This window comes from Marmota marmota, unplaced genomic scaffold (assembly GCF_001458135.2).
Source record: "Marmota marmota marmota unplaced genomic scaffold, marMar, whole genome shotgun sequence".
Lineage (NCBI taxonomy): Eukaryota > Metazoa > Chordata > Mammalia > Rodentia > Sciuridae > Marmota > Marmota marmota.
The window spans coordinates 15,439,232-15,463,427 of NW_026000057.1; the positions used below are offsets into that span (position 1 = coordinate 15,439,232).

Here is a 24,196-nt window from a genome sequence, read left to right on the forward strand (position 1 = left end):
GCTGCCTCACTAAAGGCCCAACGCAACAGGGCCCATCAATCATAGACTGGAATCTGTAAAACAGTCAGCCAAAATCAACTTTATCTCTTCATAAGTTGATTTTTTTCAAGTATTTGTTATAGTGACAAAAAGCAGACTACTGCAGACCTATAGGACTGATCAAGGCTGATTTTCATAAGATATAAAACCTTTTTGTTAAACAATAAGAAAAAGTTATAAAATGAAATAAAAATGGCAATGGTTTGAACAAACAGTTCACTGAAAACAAAATACATATTTGAAAAATGATATTCTCAATCTCACTCAACATGAAAAACTAAAAGTTTATAAACAAGCCTCAAACCCCTGGTCCATAAGATTAACAAAAACATTAATTTTCCTTCCACTTCCCTGAGTTGGCAAAAAAAAGAAGGAAACAGGCACTTTCATACCTTACTCATGGAATTAGAAAATGCTCCCAGTTTGAGTGAATTGTAGGGAGTCATCCAGGTAAGAAAGGGCAACACATAAAATAAGACAGGGGCATATCTATTCCTAAAAGTGTTATGGGCCAGGCTATATGGGCAATGACCAAACAGACTCCATTTTACCCTGAGACTCCATATCATGTAAGAAATGTTTCTCCCTTGGGAAAGCCCCACCTCTGTATCCCTTAATAGTTACCTAGCATAACATACTTGGCAACACAAAATAGCAATTCTTATACAATGTAAAATTGTTCTCTTTGGTTTCCATTTTTCTTGGGAAATGTACCTTGTCAGAGATTGATTGTCTAGATGTTAGTAATCATTCTCTAACTTGTTCTGAACTAGGGTCATTTTAACCCACTTCTCTTCTGCTTGCTTGCTGCTATGCCAACCTGGAAAGTCCCATGGGAAATACCAATGTACCCACTGTATTGTCTCGCTAACTGCCCAATTCAGTTTCTGTACCTGTTTGCTTGCAGCTACGTCAACCCAGGTGTGGTTTTTGCCTGTAAATATCCTAAAATGCTCAGGCTCTGGGCCATTCCTTGCAGAGACAGTTATGGGTCCTGTAGGGGGCAGTCACCAGCTGGCAGGCTAAAGAAAGACTGGGACTTGGTGTGTTTTCTGAGTGACCTGCCCCACAACAAAAGAAGATGGAGGTAAGAGATATCAAGATTTTGGTCACCAAATAGATGAGGGGGTATTACAGGACTACCTATATGATTCCAAATTTTTTGACTTGGAAAATTCAATTATGAAGTTATTATTCCCCCATGTAATGAACAGAGGGCAGCATTGCTTGGGAGCTTGATTCTTGTTTTGTTTTAGTTTTTCTTTTAATTTTTTTTTACTGGTGCATTATAATTACACATAATAGTAGGATTCATTTTTACATATTCATACATGCACAAGGGAGTTTGTTTCTTAAGCCAAAGTTCTACCACTACTGCATATTACTTGTGTAACCCTGATCAGATTACCTATTTCTTTTTTGCCTCAGGTTCTACAACTTTACAATATTAACAATGATAGTACTAATATCATAGGGTGGATAGAAGGATCATATATGTTATCATTTTAGTGTTTAGAATCTAAGTGCCTATGAGAGTGCCTGGCACATAGCAAACGTTCTATGAATATTAGATTATTAAAAGTATTATTTCAAGGGATTTGAAATATTTTTCTTTGTTAAAAATTCATCATAGTGATTTCACATGCCCACATCCATCCATGAGATTACCTGGAATTTATTCCTGCACAGGCCGTGTAATGAACAGAAGATCATCTTGTGAAAATAGGTCTCTTCCTTCATGTTCCATCATAAGCTTTTGAGGCAGGAAGCACTGTTGCTCCCTAAAGCAACTCTCCACTTCAAATGTTATATATAGAATGTCTTAAATACTAAATGGGCATCACCAATCCTATATTCTCCCTCTTGCTTTCCCTATTCTATCTATGAGAGCCCTATGATCCTACTCTAATTCCTCTTCCTTCACTAGCTATTTGATGGCAAAGTACTCTTCCCCTTTTGACCTCAGGACAATTAAAACTTATATTCAGCCAATCATTCTTAAATGGAGCTATCATTTGTTTCATATATTATATTTTCCCAACTAAATACTTTTTTAAAAACCTGGAGTGTGGTAGAGAGAATAATCATCATATTCGACTTTGGTGTTCTACACCCCTGGCCCTTATTATGCATAGTAAATATTGCATAAATATGTTTTATTGGTTTAGTAATAATTTCCTCTGACAGAAAGGAGAATTATGAAGGCAGTAGGGTAGATTTAATTGAGGGTCCCAGAATAAAAACATATGTCATTAAAGTATTTCAACCAGAGTTTGCTATCTATTCATTACAGGTTAGTTCATCAGTTTCAAACTTCAAGGCCATTACTATCCATAGACTTTGCTACTTGATTCATAGACTTCTTCTCCTTTATACCTCCAGTCATCATTTTCAGGAACTGTAACATTTATGCTAACTTCTTCCCCAAATATCTGACCTCAAAGTAAGTTTGTTTACCTTCTTAACCCTCAGTCTCTTCATTTGTACCACATTTTATTGTTATTATATTTTATCATACCAATTTGTTTCATTAACCCAAGGATAATTTAGTAATTATTATGCAATGAAGGTAAAGAATACATAATCTAGAGTTAGCTAGACTTGCTGAGATCTTATTTAGGAAATTCCTGGTTATATAACACAGAACAAGTTAGGTAACTACTGAAAGGTATTTCTCTCTGTGGCATTTCTGCTTCAGATTCCTCATCACTGACACAAACACGTTATATGAAACATTCACCACAACCATTCTGCATCACCCCCATGGAACTAGAAGAGCAAGGAAAGCATAAGGCACATACCACTCACTGTGTCATGAGTAATAAATCATGCGTTTCCAACACAGGATACCATCTATTAAACTGTGGTAGGCTATGGTAGGCTGTTAACCTGCAAACCAAGTAAAACCCCACTCTTCATAGTTCTTGATAATAACTTATGCCTCAGTTTCTCTACATGTAAATGGAGAGAAGATACTGGATCACAGAGCTAATATGTTAATAAAATAGAAAAATGAGATAATTCATATGAAATATTTAAAACCAGTCTAAGCCTCACACCTGGTCTCCAATTGCTCTTAAAGGGGGAAGTATTTGGTGACCACTGGCTGCCTCCTCACCTGCTTCCCAGCTCACTTCTCATGGGTCACTCTGCAACACTGACTCCAGAGGTCCTTCTCTCCTTCATCACAGTTCCTGTTTCCTAGACTCTGCACTATGCTAGCTTTCTCCTAAGTTTTGGCCTCTGTATCCCTTCCTTTTACACACACACACACACACACACACACGGAACTATCAGAAGGAGAATGTTTTGCAAATGTCCTACAGTCCTAAATTTCCAGAGATACTCATTAACAGAACAACAACAGAAAAACCAGTTTTTAAAAACTGGGAGAATGGAAAGACAGTAATCAAAATGAGGGAGTAGAGAGAGAGTCATGAAATCTTCATTGAAACAGAGAATAGTTACAAGTAACATATTATATGTGAAGAGTCACCCAGTTACATAGATGGTCAACATTTATCATTTTCCAATGTCAAATACTAATAAAATATTTCCAAAAAATAATACTGAAAAGAAAATAAGGGAATTGGTGGTTGTAAGCTAGATGGCTGCTGAAACACAGTGTGGGATGATGGAAAGCAGATAAACTGATACCACCAACAGGTCCCAGGGAATCCCAGCTCTAGCTTTCTGTACTTGTGAGAACTTGGATGAGGTAATGAATGGCACCAAACATCAGTTTACTCACCTTCCAAATGGATAAGACTACTCCCTATAGTCTTATAAATTGTAGCTATGATGAGCACGACTATTGCAGGATGATCAGTAAATTGCCTCTTCACAAACTCATGAAAAGACCAAGGCACATTTATGATTAGGTCCCAAAAGAATGTAAGATTTCATAATGGGCATACTACACTCGCCAAATACAGCATTATAGAACTTAAGCTCTGGCTTCATAAAATCTCCAGGCACTGAAAATTTCTTAGGGTCAGGCTTATATAACTAAGTGTCAGTCTTAGATAACCAATTGCTGGCTTGATAAACTTACCTGTAGCAAAAAATCAAAGAGCGCCATCTTAGACCACTCATGGTGATGGATTTCAGTGCAGCCCCATTCAGGTTTGGGTATCCGGCCATTCAGCCAGCATTTCTGTTTCAGCAACTGCTGATAAGTTCCCCAGGTGAGCTTGACTGAAGAATGGGTATCATTACTTGCTGGAGATAAAGATGAGTCCCAGAGAGTGATAGGACATGGACGGCCATCTGTGGAATCAGATGGACAAATAAACTTTCAGAATCCTGTTATTGACCCTGTGGTTGCCCTTAGGGCAGGATATTCACTCACACTGCCTCACTCTCTCACCTGTCCAATGCAAGAGATTGATTCATCATATTTTATGGTCCCTTTGTCTTCTAAAATTTCAATATTTTTTATACCGCAATGATGCTTCCTGTTACAAATCTTACAAAGTGGAAAATTATTGTTAGACAATGAAAAAAAATTTTTTTAAACAAGATATTTTATAGATGTGGCAGGAATAGGTCACTAACCACCAATAACAACGTCCTCTGGCTAATGTGGTTTTATTCCACATCTAAAAGCAGCCACCACAGAAAAGGAAAGAATCCAGACATTTATAATTGTCTATTCAATGTCTGAGTGGAGCTGTTCTCTATTTGTAATAACAACTGTCTTATTTTTCTGAGGCCACATTATGATGTCAGGAAGAAAAAGAATTTTTAGAAGTCAAAAATTTCCAAATGAAATTGTATGGTCCACACCAATCACTATAATCTCCAGAGAAGGAAAAAAAAAAAAAGAAGCAAGAGGTTTATTTATTTATTTATTTTGTTTTCTGATAGAAATAGTGTAAGCCCGACGGTGCTCTGGGTAATGGATCATTTATCCACACATAATCTCATAAAGCATATTTTTTAAAATGTCATTTCTTCATGTATATAACCACACACGATTTTTTCTCAAATGTGTCAAATTGTGTCAGGCTCACTCACTCCTCATAGAAGAGATGCAATCTCTTTCATGGCTAAACTGTATAAAGAATGATAAGCCCCAGTGAAGTCATCATAAACAAGAAAGACTATGATGGGGCACACTGAACAAACACTTCAGTCTTAAAGCCAATAACATCATTCCCAAGGCCCCATTTCTGCTAAATAAAGTCACAAAGAGATGGAGTTGAACAGCTCTGCTTATAACTCAAAAATCAGTGTGATGCTCTTGGAAGAAAAAAAAACTGAGTTACAAAGAACTGAAAAAGCATACTTAACAGGTCTGAACAACGGAGGTGTCTGAAATTGTGGCTGGAATGTCCAGACATGCCCCAGGAATTTTTAAAAGCCCTTTTAAATAGCCTCAGATGTTCTCAACCTATAGCTTCATTCATTGTTTGCTGGAAACTTTTAATTCACCACCTTTTGGCCTTATTCTGACATTCTTATCTATAAGAAACAGTCTTGTTCACTAACCATTCTTGCATTAGGTGCCATACTACCCTCCATAATTTTAATTGCATTCACTTAATCGTTCTAATCACCTACATTCCAGCTTTATTTAAAAGGAAGTTTGCTCTCCCTTCACTTTGCAATTGAGGCCAGGGCATGTGAAACATCCCTTGAATTGCACAAAATATGCCAACAGTCACTGACACACAATTAAGAGAAAACAGAGAAAGAAACATGAGCCATCACTAGGGAATTTCACTTATAAGATTCTTTTTCTCCTTTCTATGTCTTTGTACCTTATTAAGTGATTCAGAGCTTCTGGGACCTAATTGTTTTCTTATATAAAATCATGTTAAATACGTGGACCTCAAATACTGTGCCAGTGAAAAGGGAGAAAGAATAAATTCCAGGTGAAATCAGCCCAGCGTGTGGTTGCAGACAGGTCTGTATCACTGTAACTAAATATGAATAGAAAACACAACTCAGCTTTCCAAGACTTGTGCTTGGGGTATCTGAAGATGAGAACCAGTGAGTGAGGGTGGGGGCTGGGACACAGTGGTAGAGCCCTGCCCTCTCAACTCCATCTCTGTGACTTTATTTGGCTAAAACAGGGCCTTGGGAATGACATTACTGGTTTGAAGCCTAAAGTATTTATTCAGTGTGCCCCATGATGGTCTTTCTTGTTTATGATGACTTCAATAAGGCTTCTCATTCTTTATACAGTTTAGAAATGAAAAAAAAATGCTTCTCTAACCCTACTGTGATCCCCAGCACTGATAGATAAATAAATAAACACCAAGAAGTTCCATCAGTGTCTTTCCGCCAAAGTTATACTCAAAAAGTACTTTCTATTCTAGGGGCTTGGAAGTACTCAAAAGGAATTGAAACCCAATACTGAACTTCAACAACACAGATCAATACACAGGACAAACAGGACCACAGAGTTTCCTTAGCAATTCACACAAGACCCTCAGCTGAACAGGAAATGCTCTGCATAAACAGTTTAAGCCTTGGCTCTTTCTCCCTTTAGAAATATCCAGTTTTTATTGTAAAAGTAACTAAACATAAATACCCTCATTTTAGGAAATGTGGAAAAACATAAAAATGTACAGCTAAGAAAACCAAAACCATCTACAACCCAGTAATTGGTTCTGTTATGTGTATATTTACCTCCAGTATTTTCCTATCCCTTTCTTTTTCACCTGAATATGTAAAAAGCTTTTAGAAATTTAAGAAAAAGGAATAGCTTATGATTGGAGCTCAAATTCTGGAAACCAACAGACTTTTTGAATTATGGTCACTTAGATTTGTCACATCAGATGAGTTATATAATCCCTCTAACCCTTGCTCCTTTCTTTTGTAAAATGGGGCTGATAACTGACTTGTTGAAATTAAATGAGTTCATGCATTTAAAATCCTCTCCTCTAACTTTTTTCATTTCTTCATGGTGGAAACATTCAGAATTCTTTCTTCTAACTTGTTGAAGTATATAATTGTTACCTATAGTCAACCAGCTGTGCAATGGCAGATATGATAGATACATTTTACCTGATTTGAACATTATGCCATGTACAAATATATCAAAACACTACATGGTTATTATTAATATGTATATTTTTATGTTTTATGTATCAAATAAGAAGAAAAACATAAAAAAAAGAATACATAAAGCTTTTAACCTGGTGCCTAACATAAATGCATCCCCAGATATATTCTGTGGTGGTTATTACCACATACATACATTATACAGTCACATAATGCATCAGTCTTCAACTGATCTTTATTGCTTCTTGAGCATATTCTCCATTAGTGTTCTAGAACCCGGATTTAAACACATAAATAAGATAAATGTCAATACATTTTTGCTTTCATGGAGTGTACATTTCTACCAAGGAAAAGAAACAAAATATATGCAAAGAAAAATTACCACTTGGAATTATCTTATAAAATTTTATTATGAACACTGAAACTGAAAGTTCATATGGTTTTCAAGTGTAATAGTAATATTACTTTCTTGATATGTTTCAATCATTTAAAATTACAGAAACCACTCTTAATTCATAAAATAAAAATAAGGACTAGGCCATCTTTAGCCTACATTCCCTACTAAATGTGAGTTTACTGTGGTTCCTTTACCATTTCTCTACTTTAGAACAGCAAATTTCTTTGGGGGGGAAAAGTGGGTGCTGGAGATCAAACCCAGGGCCTTATGCACATAGGCAAGCATTCTATTTCTAAGCTACACATCCAGCCCTCATTAGATTCTTTGAGTGGTACAGTTTTTGTACTAGCAATTAAAAATTGTTCTCAAACTGCCAAAGCTGATGTTCAACTGAAAGAATAATTGCTTTTCAATTAATATCCTGTGATTTTTCTCTATAACCATCCATGTCCCCTCAGCAAAATATTTTGAATGCTGACTACCACATAAAGACATTCTTTCCTGGCCTGGCAGGAATCTGTGCACCTCAGGAAAGGGATTTCCAAAGCATATGAAGAACGTGGGGAGAACAGCAATGTGCAGACATTCCTCCCCAGGTATTCTTGCTACATGTGAGTATGTGCAGCCCTTGCAGGGAATAGTAGTAGTCAGAATGGCTCAGGATCACAGAGAAGTACTCACTACTATGAAGAGAACTCCACTTTATATGAAATATGGCTTTTAAAAGAATTAAATGAACTTTGATAGATTTAAACTGATGACAGAAAAATCACCTCTGAAAACAGGTATCTGGTTAAAGCAACTTGCCCTGAAGTGTTTGGGGGATGAGGACCATTCATCTCTTCACATTCAGGTTTGTCAAAATGATGCAGTACTGTACTCTCTGGAGAAATTTTAACAGTGAAGAGATAAAATTCTAACTGTCAGTTTGGTGAGAAAGCAGGTTTTAAAAGATATGTGAGTGTTCATGTGAATTAAAGGTTACACAGCTGTCTTAAAAAATGAGACTTGCCAGTAAAACTTTTATCCGATATCTGAATATTTCCCTTGAATTTTGATGTTCTCTCAAGTCATGTTTTTATTCAAAAGCACAAAGAAGACATCCTTCTGAAAAGATGAACATGAAAATTAACCAAGAATAAAGGCTTTGCACAATCTTCTTTGTCTAGATTTATTAAATGCCCTTCACTTTGAACATTGGCTGACTGGTTTCGTTGCACTATAAGTGAATGCTAAGCATGTTGGGCAGAGGGCTAAATGTCTGTCAGTATTTGTTACTTTGCAAAAATAAGTAAAAATTTACCAAGCTCTGAAATCAAAAGTCCTTTTTATTGTATGGACCAATTTCCAAGACTTCCCCTGACCAAGATATAAAGGAAGTGACGTTCCAGCTCAGATGGTTCACCTTCTTTGAAAACAACTTTCTAAAACTCATTAAAGAAAACAAAGACTAGACAAAATGAGGAGCATCTTTGCTATAGGAAACAAATTCTGTTGGGCTCCATCACAACTATCAACAATGCTTTGAGGGAAATTTTTCAATGCTACAGGTCTCCTTTTGGAAAAGGCAATTATTAACATTGAATCAACCCTCACGATACTGTGGCAGGCATCTAAGTGTTAAGGGATCCCTTAAGTAATATCAGCTCTCCTTTTCTACTATGCTTATTATATTATGGTTTGAATATGTTATATCCCCCAAAAGCTCATTTTTGAAACAATGCAAGAAATTTCAGAGGTAAAAAATGATTAGATTACAATAGCTGTAACCTCATTAGTAGATTAATCCACTGACATGGATTAACAAGATGATAACTGCAGACAAGAAGGGTGTGTCTACAGGAAATAGGTCACTAGGGCATGCCTTGGGGGTATATATTTTGTCCCTGGTGAGGGGAGCTCTCTCTTTCTGCTTAATGTAGCCCCATCTTTAGGTGCTCTCCTTCACCATAACCTTCTGTTTATGGCCTCATGGCAGGCCCAGAGCTATGGAGTCAAACATCTATGGACTGAACTCTAAAACCTGAGCCAAAGTAAGCTTTTTCTCCTCTTTATTATTCTTATTAGGTCTTTCAGTCACTGTGGCAAAAAAAAAAAAAAAAAAAAAAAAAAAATCTAACTAAAACATTTACCATGATAGGATTTTGGCAATTAAAGAAGTATTAGACTGAAGTATGAAAAAGCAGAGTAAGATCTCTTGGCATGAGGTTGGTGAACATAAGCAAATTAGCAAGTATGAGGGAGAGCAGAAGACTAATGCAAGGTATGTGAGGAGTGAGTTTGAAAATTAGATAAAATTTTATATATTCTCAGTATTTTATGTATTGTTGTTAATTCATTTATTTATTAGGTATTATTCATTTATTCATTAGGTATTATAGACTTATAAGGATCTACAAGCATTCCTTGCTACCTATCTGGGCCTGCTTGATTCTCAGGTTTGGGATAGAAAAAATTCAGACAGCTGTGTTAAAAATGTGGCCTTATAAGGTCCTACTCTCAGTCAAGTTCAAAGCCTTTGAGTTGAGTAGGAATAGACAGGTACACACAGATGTCCACCAGGTGAACAAATGTTTTGAAGGAAACACGTGAAGAACTAAAGATGGAGCTCTTGTGTTTAAACCAAGAGATCCAGAAATGCCGTGTCTCAAGATGTGGTCAGACGCCAGGGTTCATAAGGGGAAGAACATTTGCTGAAAGAGAACTGAGAGTTGGTTTGGGGTGAGTAGAGTTAAGAAAGGAGTCACAAGTCATTGATTCTATTTCTGGTATTATTACTTGTCTCCACAAAGGCACTAATTTCCCCAAGATGAAACAAAAGTATCTTTTAAATCCACCTGGGCAGGCTCTTTTGACAACCCAGTGAAACAGTGAAATGCTTAAACCATCAGCTCTACCTTAAAAACAGAGTGCCCTTCTATTTATTTACTTATTTATTTATTTTAGTACCAGGGATTGAATTCAGGGGCACTCGACTACTGAGCCACCCCTATTTTGTATTTTATTTAGAGACAGGGTCTCACTTAGTTGCTTAGTACCTCACCTTTGCTGAGGCTGGCATTGAACTTGCGATTCTCCTGTGTCAGCCTCCCCAGCCCGCTGGGATTACAGGCTTGCACCACCACGCCTGACCAAGAGTATCCTTCTTTGTTCTGAACTTTTGACTAATGGGCAGAACTTCTACTTTCTAGGCCTGACCTGGACATCCACTACAAAAGACTTCTGCTATATAAATGGAAACTTCCAGACTCTTCCGGTCTCAATGTTCCATTTAAAAAAAAAAAAACAGGAATCAAATTTGACTTTGGGTGGTGACGATGTGATGACTATGCCAGAATACAGAAACAAGCAATCTTTGCAGACAAAGTCATGGGTATATTAGAAGGATTTATTCCTTCAGGATTTAGTATGTATTACTGTAGTTCAAGGAGCCATGAATTCCTGACCAGAGCAACCTTCTACAATGCAAAGCCCAATTACATCACTCCCCTCTTCAAACCCTCCAGTGATTCCTCATCACCTGCAAGATGAAGTTCGTGCTCCTTACATAAAAATAAAACATAACTCACTCTCTACTTACCATAGATTTATCTCACTTCATCCCCACAAACCTCAATTTCCAGTTTTTCAGAAATATTTGCAACTTTGAACACATGCTTCCTTCACAAGTTTTCCAATCTATTCTCTCTCCTCTGCCTACACTGTCACCTCTCATACTCCACCCACATTGATCTTTAAGAGCCAATTACCCCTTCCAAAAGTCTATTTATACAATCTAGGTTAAATTATCTTGCTTGCTCTCTGGGCATCCAGGCCTTCCTAAAAATATCTCCATTGAGGAGTTTATCATACCCTTCTAGGATGGTGGGTTTGCTTAGCTGTCTCTTGTCTTCCAAGCTGGGAGCCTTGTAAAAACAGACACCACTGCTTAGTCATCTTTGCATCTCTAAGTCCTGAGCAATATCTAAACCAGAGTGAACATTCAAAATATTTGATAAATGAATGAATAAAATTTTCAGAACCCCACAATGTTCTTGGCAATGACCAGTTGACCCAGAATAAAAATTTTGTTGTTGTGACATCCTGGAAATCTGTGATTTCAATGGTCTTACTGTAAATAAATTGAGAAGGATTAGAGGAAAAAATTGAAAAACTTATCCAGGAATGTAGAGATGTTTCCGTGTCCTCATTCAGTCCATCTTGTGCTCAACTATTCATTCCTATGTATCCATAATTCTATAAGACTTAGAACAAGGAAAATCAAAGTGGTGGGAGCATCCCTCCTGCCTCTCACCTCCTGACCCAAGGTCACTATCATGAGACAGAGAAGAGTTAAAGACATCAGAGACATATTCAGGAATTAGACTACAGAAATGAGGGAAAGCAGGTTGTAATCTGGGTGTCTGATTAACAGGGAAAGGCCACAGGCACAATTCTTGGATGTGAGGGACAATGGGAGGCAGTAAGGCACAGTGAGAAAGAGTAAGACTACTGACTCTTCCCAACTCAGGTCTGTAGCGCAGCCCCACTGTGCACTACCTGTGAGCCTTTGGAGGACATATGTAAATTTTCAAGCCTCAGGTTTCCTACCAGAAATCTATACAAGAATATCTGATGTATGGGACTGTTGTGAAATTAAATGAGATAATGAATGTAAAGTGCTTAGCACTCAACAACTGAGAGGTTGCTATTCATTATTCCAAGAACTTTGTTTAAATAAAACATTTTGGTGCCCATTTATTTAGTGCAAGTAAACATCAATTTAGATAAATAAACTAATAAAATCTAAAGAAACATATCACAAAGAGCTAAATCAGCTTCAAACTGAATGAAAATAAAAGGTAACTCTTATGAATATGTGTTAGGCCCTGTTACAAATATTTTATACATACTAACTCAATTCTCACAACACATCTAAGTAAGGTTATTATCACCATCCCTATTATACCAATGAAGAAAACAAAAGTACAAAGTTAAGTAACTTGCTTCTGGTCACAAAGCAGAAGTGAGAGAATCAGGATTCAAACTCAGGGAGCCTACATTGCCAGTTCACACCTTTAACTACATAACTATACAAATTAGAAACTACAGTGGTTTCTACTAACACATAAAAGTAAATGTCATTATTCCTGAACTGATTGCAACTGAATTGGATTAAAATTGTAATATTTGCCCATTAACTTAGAAAGGAAGTCCTACTGTACAGTATGACAGTTCTGTGGCAATAAAGCAGTCTCCTGGTCTTTAAACTAAGCCAGATCTGCAGCAGAGTCAGTCCTCTTTGATAGAGGTCATGTCCTTGAGCTCAAGATGTACTGAGTAAATTCTGAAATCAGTGATAGTAAGATTCCCCTCAGGCCATTGAACTCACTAAGCACCCATTACTGTCAGTTCCACGAGGGTGGGGATTCTTGACTATTCTGTTCATTTATGCAATCCTGGTGACTAGAAGAGTGTCTGGGACATAGCAGGTGCTCAATAAATATATGTTAAAGTGATAAAGATAAATGTGATGTATAGAAAAAAAAAACAGATTGTGTGGAGTTAAGGCACAAACATTCTCTACACTGTGGGTACTGTGACAACCATTCATTGCCCCTTCTCTCCCAGCCATGTGTGAGATCAAGGGACAAATTCCAGAAGCACAGCAGAGAAGGTTGCTTGGCTCCCGCAGTTTGTCCATAAAGGTATGTAGTGAGCAAACAAGATTTCACTGTGGCAGAGGCTGCTGAGAATGGATGCTCAGTAGACTTTTGTTCACTGATGAATGCAAGTATTAAGCAGACCAGCTCAATTTTATTGCTAAAGAAATAGCCTTGGGGCCTCTCTGATAAAGAATACAATATGCTTTCAATCCCAATTTTCAAAATTAAGCATGTTTTTATACCCCCAAACAAATATTTTAAGAAAGTTTGCAGATGCATCAAAGATTTCTAAGATTTGGAAGCCAGCATGTTTCTAAGTAGTAGGGGTATCTGAGTTATTCTCAAAATTCCCTGCTCCCTTTTGGACTCTCTCCTTACCTGAAAGACAGAAACTATAAACTGCCAAGCTGCCATCCCATCCCTCGGCCTTGGCAACTGCTCCATCCAGAATTCACAATGCTGCTCAAATGGACTTGAAAAAACGGTGAAAAATACACAGTGTCTTTTTCCTACTCTATAATAAGAAGAGGCAATGCAACTTGGAAAACAGTGAGCGACTTGGGATCTACAATGAATTTAAATGGAAGTTTGTGGGGTGCCTGTAGTTTGTCATCAAAGCAGCCTGCCATACAGAATTCCTGGAACTAGGCTACCTTAATTCAGTATGACAGTTCTGTGGCAATAAAGCAGTCTCCTAAAAATAAAATATACATAATGCATCTTCCATGCTGGGCATGAAAAATAGTACAATGCTTAAATGCTACCCAAATGGTGTCCCCCGAGATTCATTCACATTACTGTGACTATGAAAACGATAAAGGAAGCTTTGGCAAAGATACTAAATCAAGGATCACAGAAGGGTACTGGATTTTCTTTTCTCATGCTCTTGACTTTTACATGGACATAGTCTGCTTTGTCTTCTCCTAAACAAATACTTTCATCTATTTTGTTCAAAAAGATTATCCAAATGTATCAGCACCACACAATGTCTGGTGGCTTTTGCAATGATTTGAGACTCGTACAAGTACAGAAAGGCAGAAAACAAACTGATATATTCAGTCACATTTGCATACATATGGTTGTTTATGGTAAACAAAGAAATCTGTTAAGTATTGGAGCATTGGCTTGCATTAAAAAAAATTACTTGTAGCAGTGTTCAGAGTCCCTTGAGTAAGAAAATTAGCAAAGTTATATTGTTGAGTTGAAAAAAGAAATTAAAAATAAATCTTGGCATACTGGTAAAATCAAAATCCACCATGCTAAAATGTGGCCATTTTTGTCAGTATCCCATAATTACACCACATTATATTTAAGAAATGGTGTGGGCTAATAGAAGCAACAGGTTGAGATGTTAGTATATGAAATAGTAGGATACAAATTGCCATTCCTCTGCTGGTTAGCTAGGTTATGGGGATATTTTCATGGTTTTGTTGAGCCTTAGCATTCCAGTATTTAAAATAATAGTAACATCTGCTATACAGATTTATTAGAGCATAATAGACAAAAGACATCAAATATAGTATAGTCACTATCTGATGCATAACACTATATTCTTTATAGATTCACAATTGAATCCAATTGCAAAAAAAATATGGAATTGTTTTTAAACAAAGGACACTTGATGCTTTATTTCAGTTTTGCATGTGCCTTACAGATACACAGAGCTTGAGAATATGCACCAGTGATTGCTGGCTTTCATACTGTGGTACACTGCTGTCACTCCCTACCTAATTACAACCTTGTCCTTCCCCAAGTATACATTTCTTTTCCAGGATATCTTTGGAGTAACACCTGTTAGAAAATGATCTGGTACAAAGTATGAAACTGGTTAGACCACCAATTTCAAATGTCTATTTGTATATCCAGAAAAATCATCTAGAATTCATCATCATAAAACCAAGAACTTGCCCCAGACTAACCTTAGCTAGAGACACTGTGATAACTGGATCACCTATATCAGTTTTATCAATTAAGAAAATAAAAACCCTGAAGATGGACTGTATACTGACAGTTCCAACTTACCATGATCCAACTTACAAATTTCAGTAAGAGTGTGCTTTGAATTTTGAATGTTGATCTTTCCCTGGGATGATGACACATCATGTATATTCAGCTGTGATTCTGGGCAGTGGCAATGCACCCCATTCTGCCACACAATCACCAAGACAGACAGCAGATACTCCACAGTGTTCTGCATTGCTAGCATTTCTGCATACTGTGTGTTGATTTCCATATCCCATAATGCACACAAAATGCCCATCTCTGTGTGTGCCTAAGCCTGTATTATAAAACAGGCTTTGTGTTAGATAATTTTGCCCATCTAAGCTCATGTGGGCTGCCTGATCATTTTTAAGATCAGATAGGCTAAGCTACACTATTCAGTAAGTTAGGTGTTATGGTTTAGATATAAGGTGTCCCCCAAAAGCTCATGTATGAGAAAATGAAAGAAAGTTTATCAGTGAAATTATTAGGTTATGAAAGTCTTAAGCCAATCAGTGAAATAATCTGTTAATAGGGATTAACTGGGTGGTAACTGCACATAGGTAGGAGATGACTGGAGGAGGTGGGCCCCTTAGGGTGTGCCTTTGGAATATATATTTTGTCTATGGTGAGAGGAGCTCTCTCTGCTTCCTGGTGTCATGATCCTAGCTGCTTTCCTCTGTCACACCCTTCCTCCATGAGATTCTGCCTTACCTCAGGCCCCAAGGAATGGAGTTGACCATCTATGGACTAAGACTTCTAAAACCATGAGCCCCCACAAAAAAACTTTTCCTCCTCTAAAGTTGTTTTTGTCAGGTCTTTTGGTGACAGAAAAAAAAAAAGCTGACTAAAACATTAGGTACATAAAGTGCATTTTCAACTTCCAAAACTTATCAAGTCATAACCCAAGATAAGTAAGGAAGCATCTGAAATAGGGATTCTTGGTCTATTTGTACATTTAGACTGAATCAATGGAGAAAAGTTTAACCTGAGAAGCAGAGGTCAAACCAGACACTCAGATCGTAGCATTTGATTCTCTCCCATATCTCCATTTATATCACATACATCCCTTTAATATCCAGGCAATTTGTAAGATCTTGAGCAAGGTGCCTAATTCTTCTAGGCCTCAATTTCTATTTCCACAAAATGCCTGTCATAGAGCCTCCAGGCTCTAGGATACCTAGGTACACCTTCCAGAATTTTATGAAGATTTAACAAGATAACAGAAACAAAGATCTTAGAATAGAATGGTGCCTGTACATAATAGCATTCAGTAGTTCTCAGTTATGACCAAGGTTGTTGTCTCCTTGAGAAGAGAGGTGCCCATATTCTATGTCTGTACATCATTATTAGTTATCTGAATCACTATATTAATAACCAGATATACAAACAGGCTGTGATCATGGAGAAAGAAGACACACTCCATGGCCCCTTAAAAGATGTTTTGTGAGAAGCAAATTGATTAAAAAAAAAAAGAGGAAAGACTTGGAACTTAGAAAATGAGTGTTTGGTGGACTCAAGAATTTGAACTTATTGTGTGAATGTGAGCAGTCTGCTTGCCATTCTCTTATCTCTAAATGACATGATTTTACATGTCTACTGCATAGGATTTTGGAAAGATAAACTGAGGTATCTCAAACAGTTAATGTTCATTTTGCAATTTAGACCAGCTACCTTTTTTGTAATGGTCATGAATTGATTTTCATAAACATTAAAAGCCAAAGAACAGAAACAACATTTAGTCCATGTTACTTATAGAATTTGCTGGCTCCCTGTTCTCCCTGATATGAAAAGATATACTTTTATATCAAGCCAGATCATCAAATAAATATATACTAAATTAAATCCTACTGTTCCTTCTACAGAAAGCCCATTATCAAACTATACTACAGTACAATGCCAACAGACCATAGCATTATAAGGAGGCAGCCAAGGACATTTGTCATTACCTCCACAATGTTGAATGATTTTAATGAGTCTTCTAGGAGAAATCCCAGCCTGGATTTCAGACTAAAAATGATAGTACTTGTTCTGAGTATTGGGAGCTGGAATCCATTTCTGCATTTCTTTGAAATATTTATTGAACCCGTCACGGTGGCACACACCTGTAATCCCAGAAGTTAGGGAGGCTGAGACAGAAAGATTGCAAGTTCAAACCCAGGGCTGGTGTGTGGCTCTGGTTGAGTGTCCCTGAGTTCAATCCCTGGTAACCCCCCCCCAAAAAAAAAAAAAATATATATATATATATATATCTCACCTACTATGTACCAGATTCTCCATGAGGATCCAGAATTACAACAATAAAGAATACAGGTAATATCTATGTACCTGGAGACTAGTGGTAAGGAAAAGATGATTAAACAAGCAATTATGATAAAAATGTGTATTATGCAATATGATGATACAGAATGAGCCACAAATAGGTGATAGATAAGATTGATCTCCTGTTTGGGTGGACAGAGAGGCTTACGTGAAGCTAAGCTTGGACTAAGAGAAAAGTAGGAGGGCTCTGGAAAAAAATCATACTTTCATGCAAATTGGGAGAAAAAAAGACACAAATCAAGAAGAGTCCAGGAAAAAGTGGGTAGAGAGAGGTACTGAGAACCTATGATTGTCTACATAGTGACCAGAAATGGTCTATTTGTGTACTTTGCCTAACAGTAGCAGTCTAAATGAATAGAATTATATTGTGCAGAGTGTTTAAAACTGTCTGTAAATCATCATAGGTTCTTGAGGAAACTGGCCTGAGTTCATGACTCTAAATAACTAAATGGGAGAAGATGCCAAAAAGAAAACAAAGGAAGGTCTGATATTGTTTGACGTGTAATCTTGGAGATTTAACTCAAATTGAGTCACATCACTGTGACTTTATTGATTTATTTCCATCATTTCCATTACTTTATGAATGGAAAGAGGAACACTCCATTTATAAACCCCTTCTTCAAATTGAATTTTTATTCTCTAAGATGCTGGAAATTAAGAGCACAGAATTAAATATCTGAAATCTAAAAGGAATATTGGTAACAAAAATCTTAATTAAGCAGTCAAGAAACAAAGGCTTCAGTCTTTTTTTAACATAAAGAAATAGTCTTTGAGGTTTGAAGGCTATGTGAGAAATTTAATTAACTTGGTCCTTTTTGTGCTTAGTATAGTAACAACCCTAACCAAGAGTTATTGAAGGTTAACTCTGTGCCAAGAACCAAGTGTTGTCCATGTCTGAGCTAAGTAACAACCTCACAGGGTAGGCAGTTTTGTCAAGCTGAGGAAACTGAGGCAAAGAGAGAAACTGACATTTCCAGGTAATACAGCTGTAAAATGCAAGTCCAGGAAATCCAAGTCCAGAGTCAGGCTCCTAGCTACTACTTTATTCTCCCAATTTCCATCCAAGAAATGGGTCCTCAGGAAGCTCAAAGGATATATCAGTTTATCTAGCCTTGAGATATATCCAAAAGTTCACTTTTTCTTCTTTGAAAATTTTATAATATAAAAATGAATGGCAAGCCCAGGTCCATCCCATCACAGTCATACACCTACTGGAGCTCAGGCTCCGGCACAGGACCACCTTTTCTGACCAGTAGACACCTGCTGGAGCTCAGGCCCAGCCCAGATCTGTCTCTGCCTACCTGTGTGTGACCCAGACCCAGGGTAGGTCCAGGTTCATCACCACTCCCAAACCTGGGAGCCTAGGCCTAACCCACTTCCATCTTAGGCCACTGCAGACATTGCCATAGACTTTCCCACATAATATCCTCTACCTTTTGACAACAGACTGGGCCTAGAAGCAACTGCATCTTGGAGCTGCATCCCAAAACCAGTGTAATGCCTACCCTTTTAACCCCATCTCTGAAAGATGTTGCATCCATCTTGGGACACCTCCACTGCTATCTCATGTTACCTCCCCTATTGCCACCACCACCTTCGGTTACAGTCACATCCATCATGGGACACCTGCAGGGTCTGGAAGCCCAGCATCAAGGTGTGGTACAGATAATCTGCTTGGATAACTACAAGATTACTGGGTAGAAACTGTATCTCAGATACACACTGCAAGAAAGGAAGACACATAAGCAACATGAAAAAACAAAGGAGGAAAATGCCCAAAATAAACCAGGACACTATAATAACAGAACCTATGGACAGTGAAGTTGATGAAATGTCAGGAAAGGAGTTCAGAATGTTCATAATTAAAATGATCTCTGAATCGAAGAATGACCTAAATGAACAAATACAGGCAAAAATTGATCACTCCAACAAAGAAATAAGAGAGCAAATACAGGTAGCAATAGATTACTTCAAGAAAGAGATACACACTCCAAAAATAAAATCAGAATTCCTTGAAATAAGAGAAACAATAAACCAAATTAAAAAAAAAACTCAACAGAAAGCATTACCAACAGACTAGATCACTTGGAAGAAAGAATGTCAGATAATGAAGACAAAGAATACAATCTGGAAAATAAAGTTGACCACACAGTGAAGATAGTAAAAAACTATGAACAGAACATCCAAGAATTATGGTACAGCATTAAAAGACAAAATCTAAGAGTTATTGAGATAGAGGAAGGCACAAGTTTCAAACCAAAAGAATGCACAATCTCTTCATGAGATAATATCAGAAAATTTCCCAAACATTAAAAATGAATTGGAAAATCAAATGAGGCTTACAAGACACCATGTACAAAATTACAACAGATCTATGCCTAGGCATATTATAATGAAAATACCTAGCATACAGAATAAGGTTAGAATCTTAAAGGATGCAATACAGAAGAATCAAATCACATATAGGGGGAGACCAATTTGTATCTCAGCAGATTTTTCAACTCAGACCCTCAAAGCCAGGATATCATGGAACAACATATACCAAGCTCTTAAAGAAAATAAATGCAAACCAAGAATCTTAAATCTATCAAAATTAAGCTTTAGATTTGATGAAGAAATAAAAACCTTCATGATAAACAAAGTTAAAAGAAGTTTCAACTAGAAAGCCTACACTACCGAACATCCTCTGCAAAATATTCCATGAAGAGGAAATGAAAAACAATGATGAAAATCAGCAGAGGGAGGGACTGCACTAAAGAAAAACCTAATCAGAGGAGAAACCAAGTCATGTTAAATAACAAAAATGGCTGGGAATACAAATCATGTCTCAATAATAACCCTAAATGTTAATGGCCTAAACTCACCAATCAAAAGACATAGACCAGCATATTGGATTAAAAAAAAAAAAAAGACCCAACAAAATGCTGCCTCCAAGAGACTCATCTCATAGGAAAAGACATCCACAGATTGAAGGTGAAAGGTTGGGAAAAATCACAGCATTTACTTGGATTGCTGAAGCAAGGAGGGTTTTCCATCCTCATATCAAATAAAGTAGACTTCAAGCTAAAGTTAATCAAAAGGGATAAAGAAGGACACTACATACTGCTCAAGGGAACCATACACCAACAAGACATAACAATTATAAATATATATTCCCCAAACAATGGAGCATCTACATTCATCAAACAAACTCTTCTCAAGTTCAAGAATCAAATAGAACACAACAAAATAATTCTGGGTGACTTTAACACATCTCTTTCACTAATGGATAGATCATCCAAACAAAAGCTGAACAAAGAGACTCAATATACAACCTAGAACTCAACATACAATCAATAACTTAGATGTAACTGACATATATAGAATATTTCATCCTTCAATGAATGAATACACCTTCTTCTCAGCAGCACATGGATCATTCTATAAAATAGATTATATATTATACCACAAAGCAACTCTTAGAAAATATAAAAATGTAGAGATACTACCCTGCATTCTATCAGGTCATAATGGAATGAAATTAGAAATCAATGATAAAATAAAAATTAAAAATAGAAGGTACTCCAACACCTGGAGACTCAATAATGTTCTACTGAATGAACAATGGGTTGCAAAAGATAACAAAATTCTTAGAGGTAAATGAGAACACTGATAACATATCAAAATCTCAGGCAGTACTAAGAGGAAAGTTCATTGCATGGAGCTCATTCCTTAAAAGAAGAAAAAGTCAACAAATAAATTACCTAACATTACATCTCAACCCAAGAAAAAGAAGAATAAACCAACACCAAAATTAATAGAAGACAGGAAATAATTAAAATCAGAGCTGAATCAATGAAATTGAATCAAAAGAAAAAAATTGATAAAAAAAAAACTTGGTTCTTTGAAAAAGATAAATAAAATTGGCAGGCCTTAGCCATGCTAATGAAGAGAAGGAAAGAGAAAACTCAAATTACTAACATAATTGATAAAAAAGGAAATATCACAGCAGACACTACAAAAATACAGAAGATAATTAGAAATTATTTTGAAAACTTATATTCCAATAAAATAGAAAATATTGAAGACATCAAAAAATTCCTAGAGTCATATGATTTGCCCAAATTGAATCAAGATGATAATCACAATTTAAACAGATAAATTTCAAGCAATGAAATAGAAGATGCCATCAGAAGCCTACCAACCAAGAAAAGCCCTGGCCCAGATGGATACATAGCTGAGTTCTACAAGACCTTTAGTGAAGAACTAATACCAATACTCCTCAAATTATTTTGTGAAATAGAAAAAGAGAAGCACTTCTAAACTCATTCTATGAGGCCAGTATCACCCTGATTCCAAAACCATGCAAAGACACATGAAAACTTCAGACCAATACCTCTAATGAACATAGATGCAAAAATTCTCAACAAAATTCTGGCAAATCAGATACAAAAACATATCAAAACGATAGTGCACCATAAGCTGGTTCTTCCCAGGGATGCAAGGTTCATTTAATATATGGAAATCAAAAAATGTAATTCATCACATCAACAGACTTAAAGATGAGAATCATATGATCATCTCAATAGATGCAGAAAAAGCATTCAACAAAATACAGCACCTCTTCATGTTCAAAACACTAGAAAAACTAGGAATAATAGGAACATATCTCAACATGGTTAAAGCTATCGATGCTAAACCCCAGGCCACCATCATTCTAAATGGAGAAAAATTGAAATCATGCCCTCTAAAAACTAGAACAAGAAGGAATGTCCTCTTTCACCTCTTCTATTAAACATAGTTCTTGAAACACTGGCTAGAGCAATTAGACAGACCAATTCAAGTTAGCACTATTTGCCAATAATATAATTCTATACCTAGAAGATCCAAAAAAATTCACCAGAAAACTTCTAGATTAAGAAATGAATTCAGTAAAGAACTAGAATATGAAATCAATACCCATAGAGCAATGGCATTTCTGTATATCCTCAGTGACAAATCCTCTGAAAGGGAAACAAGGAAAACTACACCATTTACAATAGCCTCAAAAACAATAAAATACTTGGGAATCAACCTAACAAAAAACCTCTACAACGAAAAATACAGAACACTAAACAAAGAAATTAAAGAAGACATTAGAAGATAGAAAGATCCCCCTTGCTCTTGGATAACCAGATTTAATATTATCAAAATGACCATAGTACCATAAGCACCATACAGATTTAATGCAATTCCAATCAAAATCCCAATGACATTCCTCATAGAAATAGAAAAATCAATCATGAAATTCATCTGGAAAAGTAAGAGACACAGAATAGCTAAAGCAATCCTTAGCAAGAAGAGTGAAGCAGGTGGCATCACAATATCAGACCTTAAACTATACTAAAGAGCAATAGTAACAAAAACAGCATGGTATTGTCACCAAAATACACTGGTAGACCAATGGTACAGAACAGAGGACACAGAGACTAACCCATGTAATTACAGTTATCTTATATTAAGCAAAGGCACCAAAACATGCATTGGAGAAAAGACAGCCTCTTCAACAATGGTGCTGGGAAAACTGGAAATCCATATGCAAAAAAATGAAATTAAACCCCTATCTCTCACCATGCACAAAACTCAATTCAAAGTGGATCAAAGACCTAGGAATTAAACCAGAGACACTGCACCTATTGGAAGAAAAAGTAGGCCCAAATCTCCATCGTGTCAAATTAGGCACCGACTTCCTTAATAAGACTCCTTTAGCACAAGATAAAAATCAAGAATCAATAAATGGAATGGATTCAAACTAAAAAGCTTCTGTTCAGCAAAAGAAACAATACATGAGGTGAATAGAGAGCTTACATTTTGGGAGCAAATTTTCACCACTCACAAATCAGACAGAGCTCTAATCTCTAGGGTATATAAAGAACTCAAAAAGATAAACACCAAAAAAAAAAATAACCCAATCAATAAATGGGCTAAGGAACTGAACAGACACTTCTCAGAAGAAGATATACAATCAATCAAAATTTCTGTATATCAGTGACAAATCTTCTGAGAAGGCAAAAAGGAAAACGACCCCATTCACAATAACCTCAAAACAAAATAAGATACTTGGGAATCAACTTAATGAAAGAGGTAAAAGATCTATACAATGAAAACTACAGAACTCTAAAGAGAGAAATCAAAGAAGACCTTAGAAATGGAAAGATTCTGCTCTTGAATAGGCAGAATTAATATTATCAAAATGACCATACTACCAAAAGCACTACACAGATTTAATGCAATTCCAATCAAAATCCCAATGGCATTACTCATTGAAATAGTAAAAGCAAGAGTGAAATTCATCTGGAAAAATAAGACACTCAGAATAGCTAAAACAATCCTTTGCAGGAAGAGTGAAGCAGGTGGCATCACTATACCAGATTTTAAACTACACTACAGAACAACAGTTAAATAAACAACATGGTATTGGCACTGAAACAGACTGGTAGACCAATGGTACAGAATAAAGGACACAGAGACTAACCCACAAAATTAAAATTATCTTATATTTGATAAAGGTGCCAAAACCATGCACTGGAGAAAGGATAGCATCTTCAACAAATGGTGTTGGGAAAACTGGAAATCCACATGCAACAAAATGAAATTAAACCTCTATCTCTCACCATGCACAAAACTTAACTTAAAATAGATCAAGGACATAGGAATTAAACCAGAGACTCTGAGTCTAACAGAAGAAAAGTAGGCCCTAATCTTCATCATGTGGGATTAGGCCCCAACTTCCTTAATAAGGCTCCTATAGCACAAGAATTAAAACCAAGAATCAATAAAT

General features: G+C 36.5%; 1 protein-coding gene across 3 annotated transcripts in view; it reads right to left on the reverse strand.

The window, feature by feature from the left end:
* The window catches only part of Gask1b (golgi associated kinase 1B), a 59,675-nt gene that overhangs the window by 29,704 nt on the left and 5,775 nt on the right, over window positions 1–24,196 (reverse strand). For all 3 annotated transcript variants that reach the window (XM_048813567.1, XM_048813568.1, XM_015484520.2), the window contains exon 3: window positions 4,094–4,308. In XM_048813567.1, the coding sequence (XP_048669524.1) occupies window positions 4,094–4,308 (215 nt within the window). The remainder of the gene's footprint in view (window positions 1–4,093; window positions 4,309–24,196) is intronic.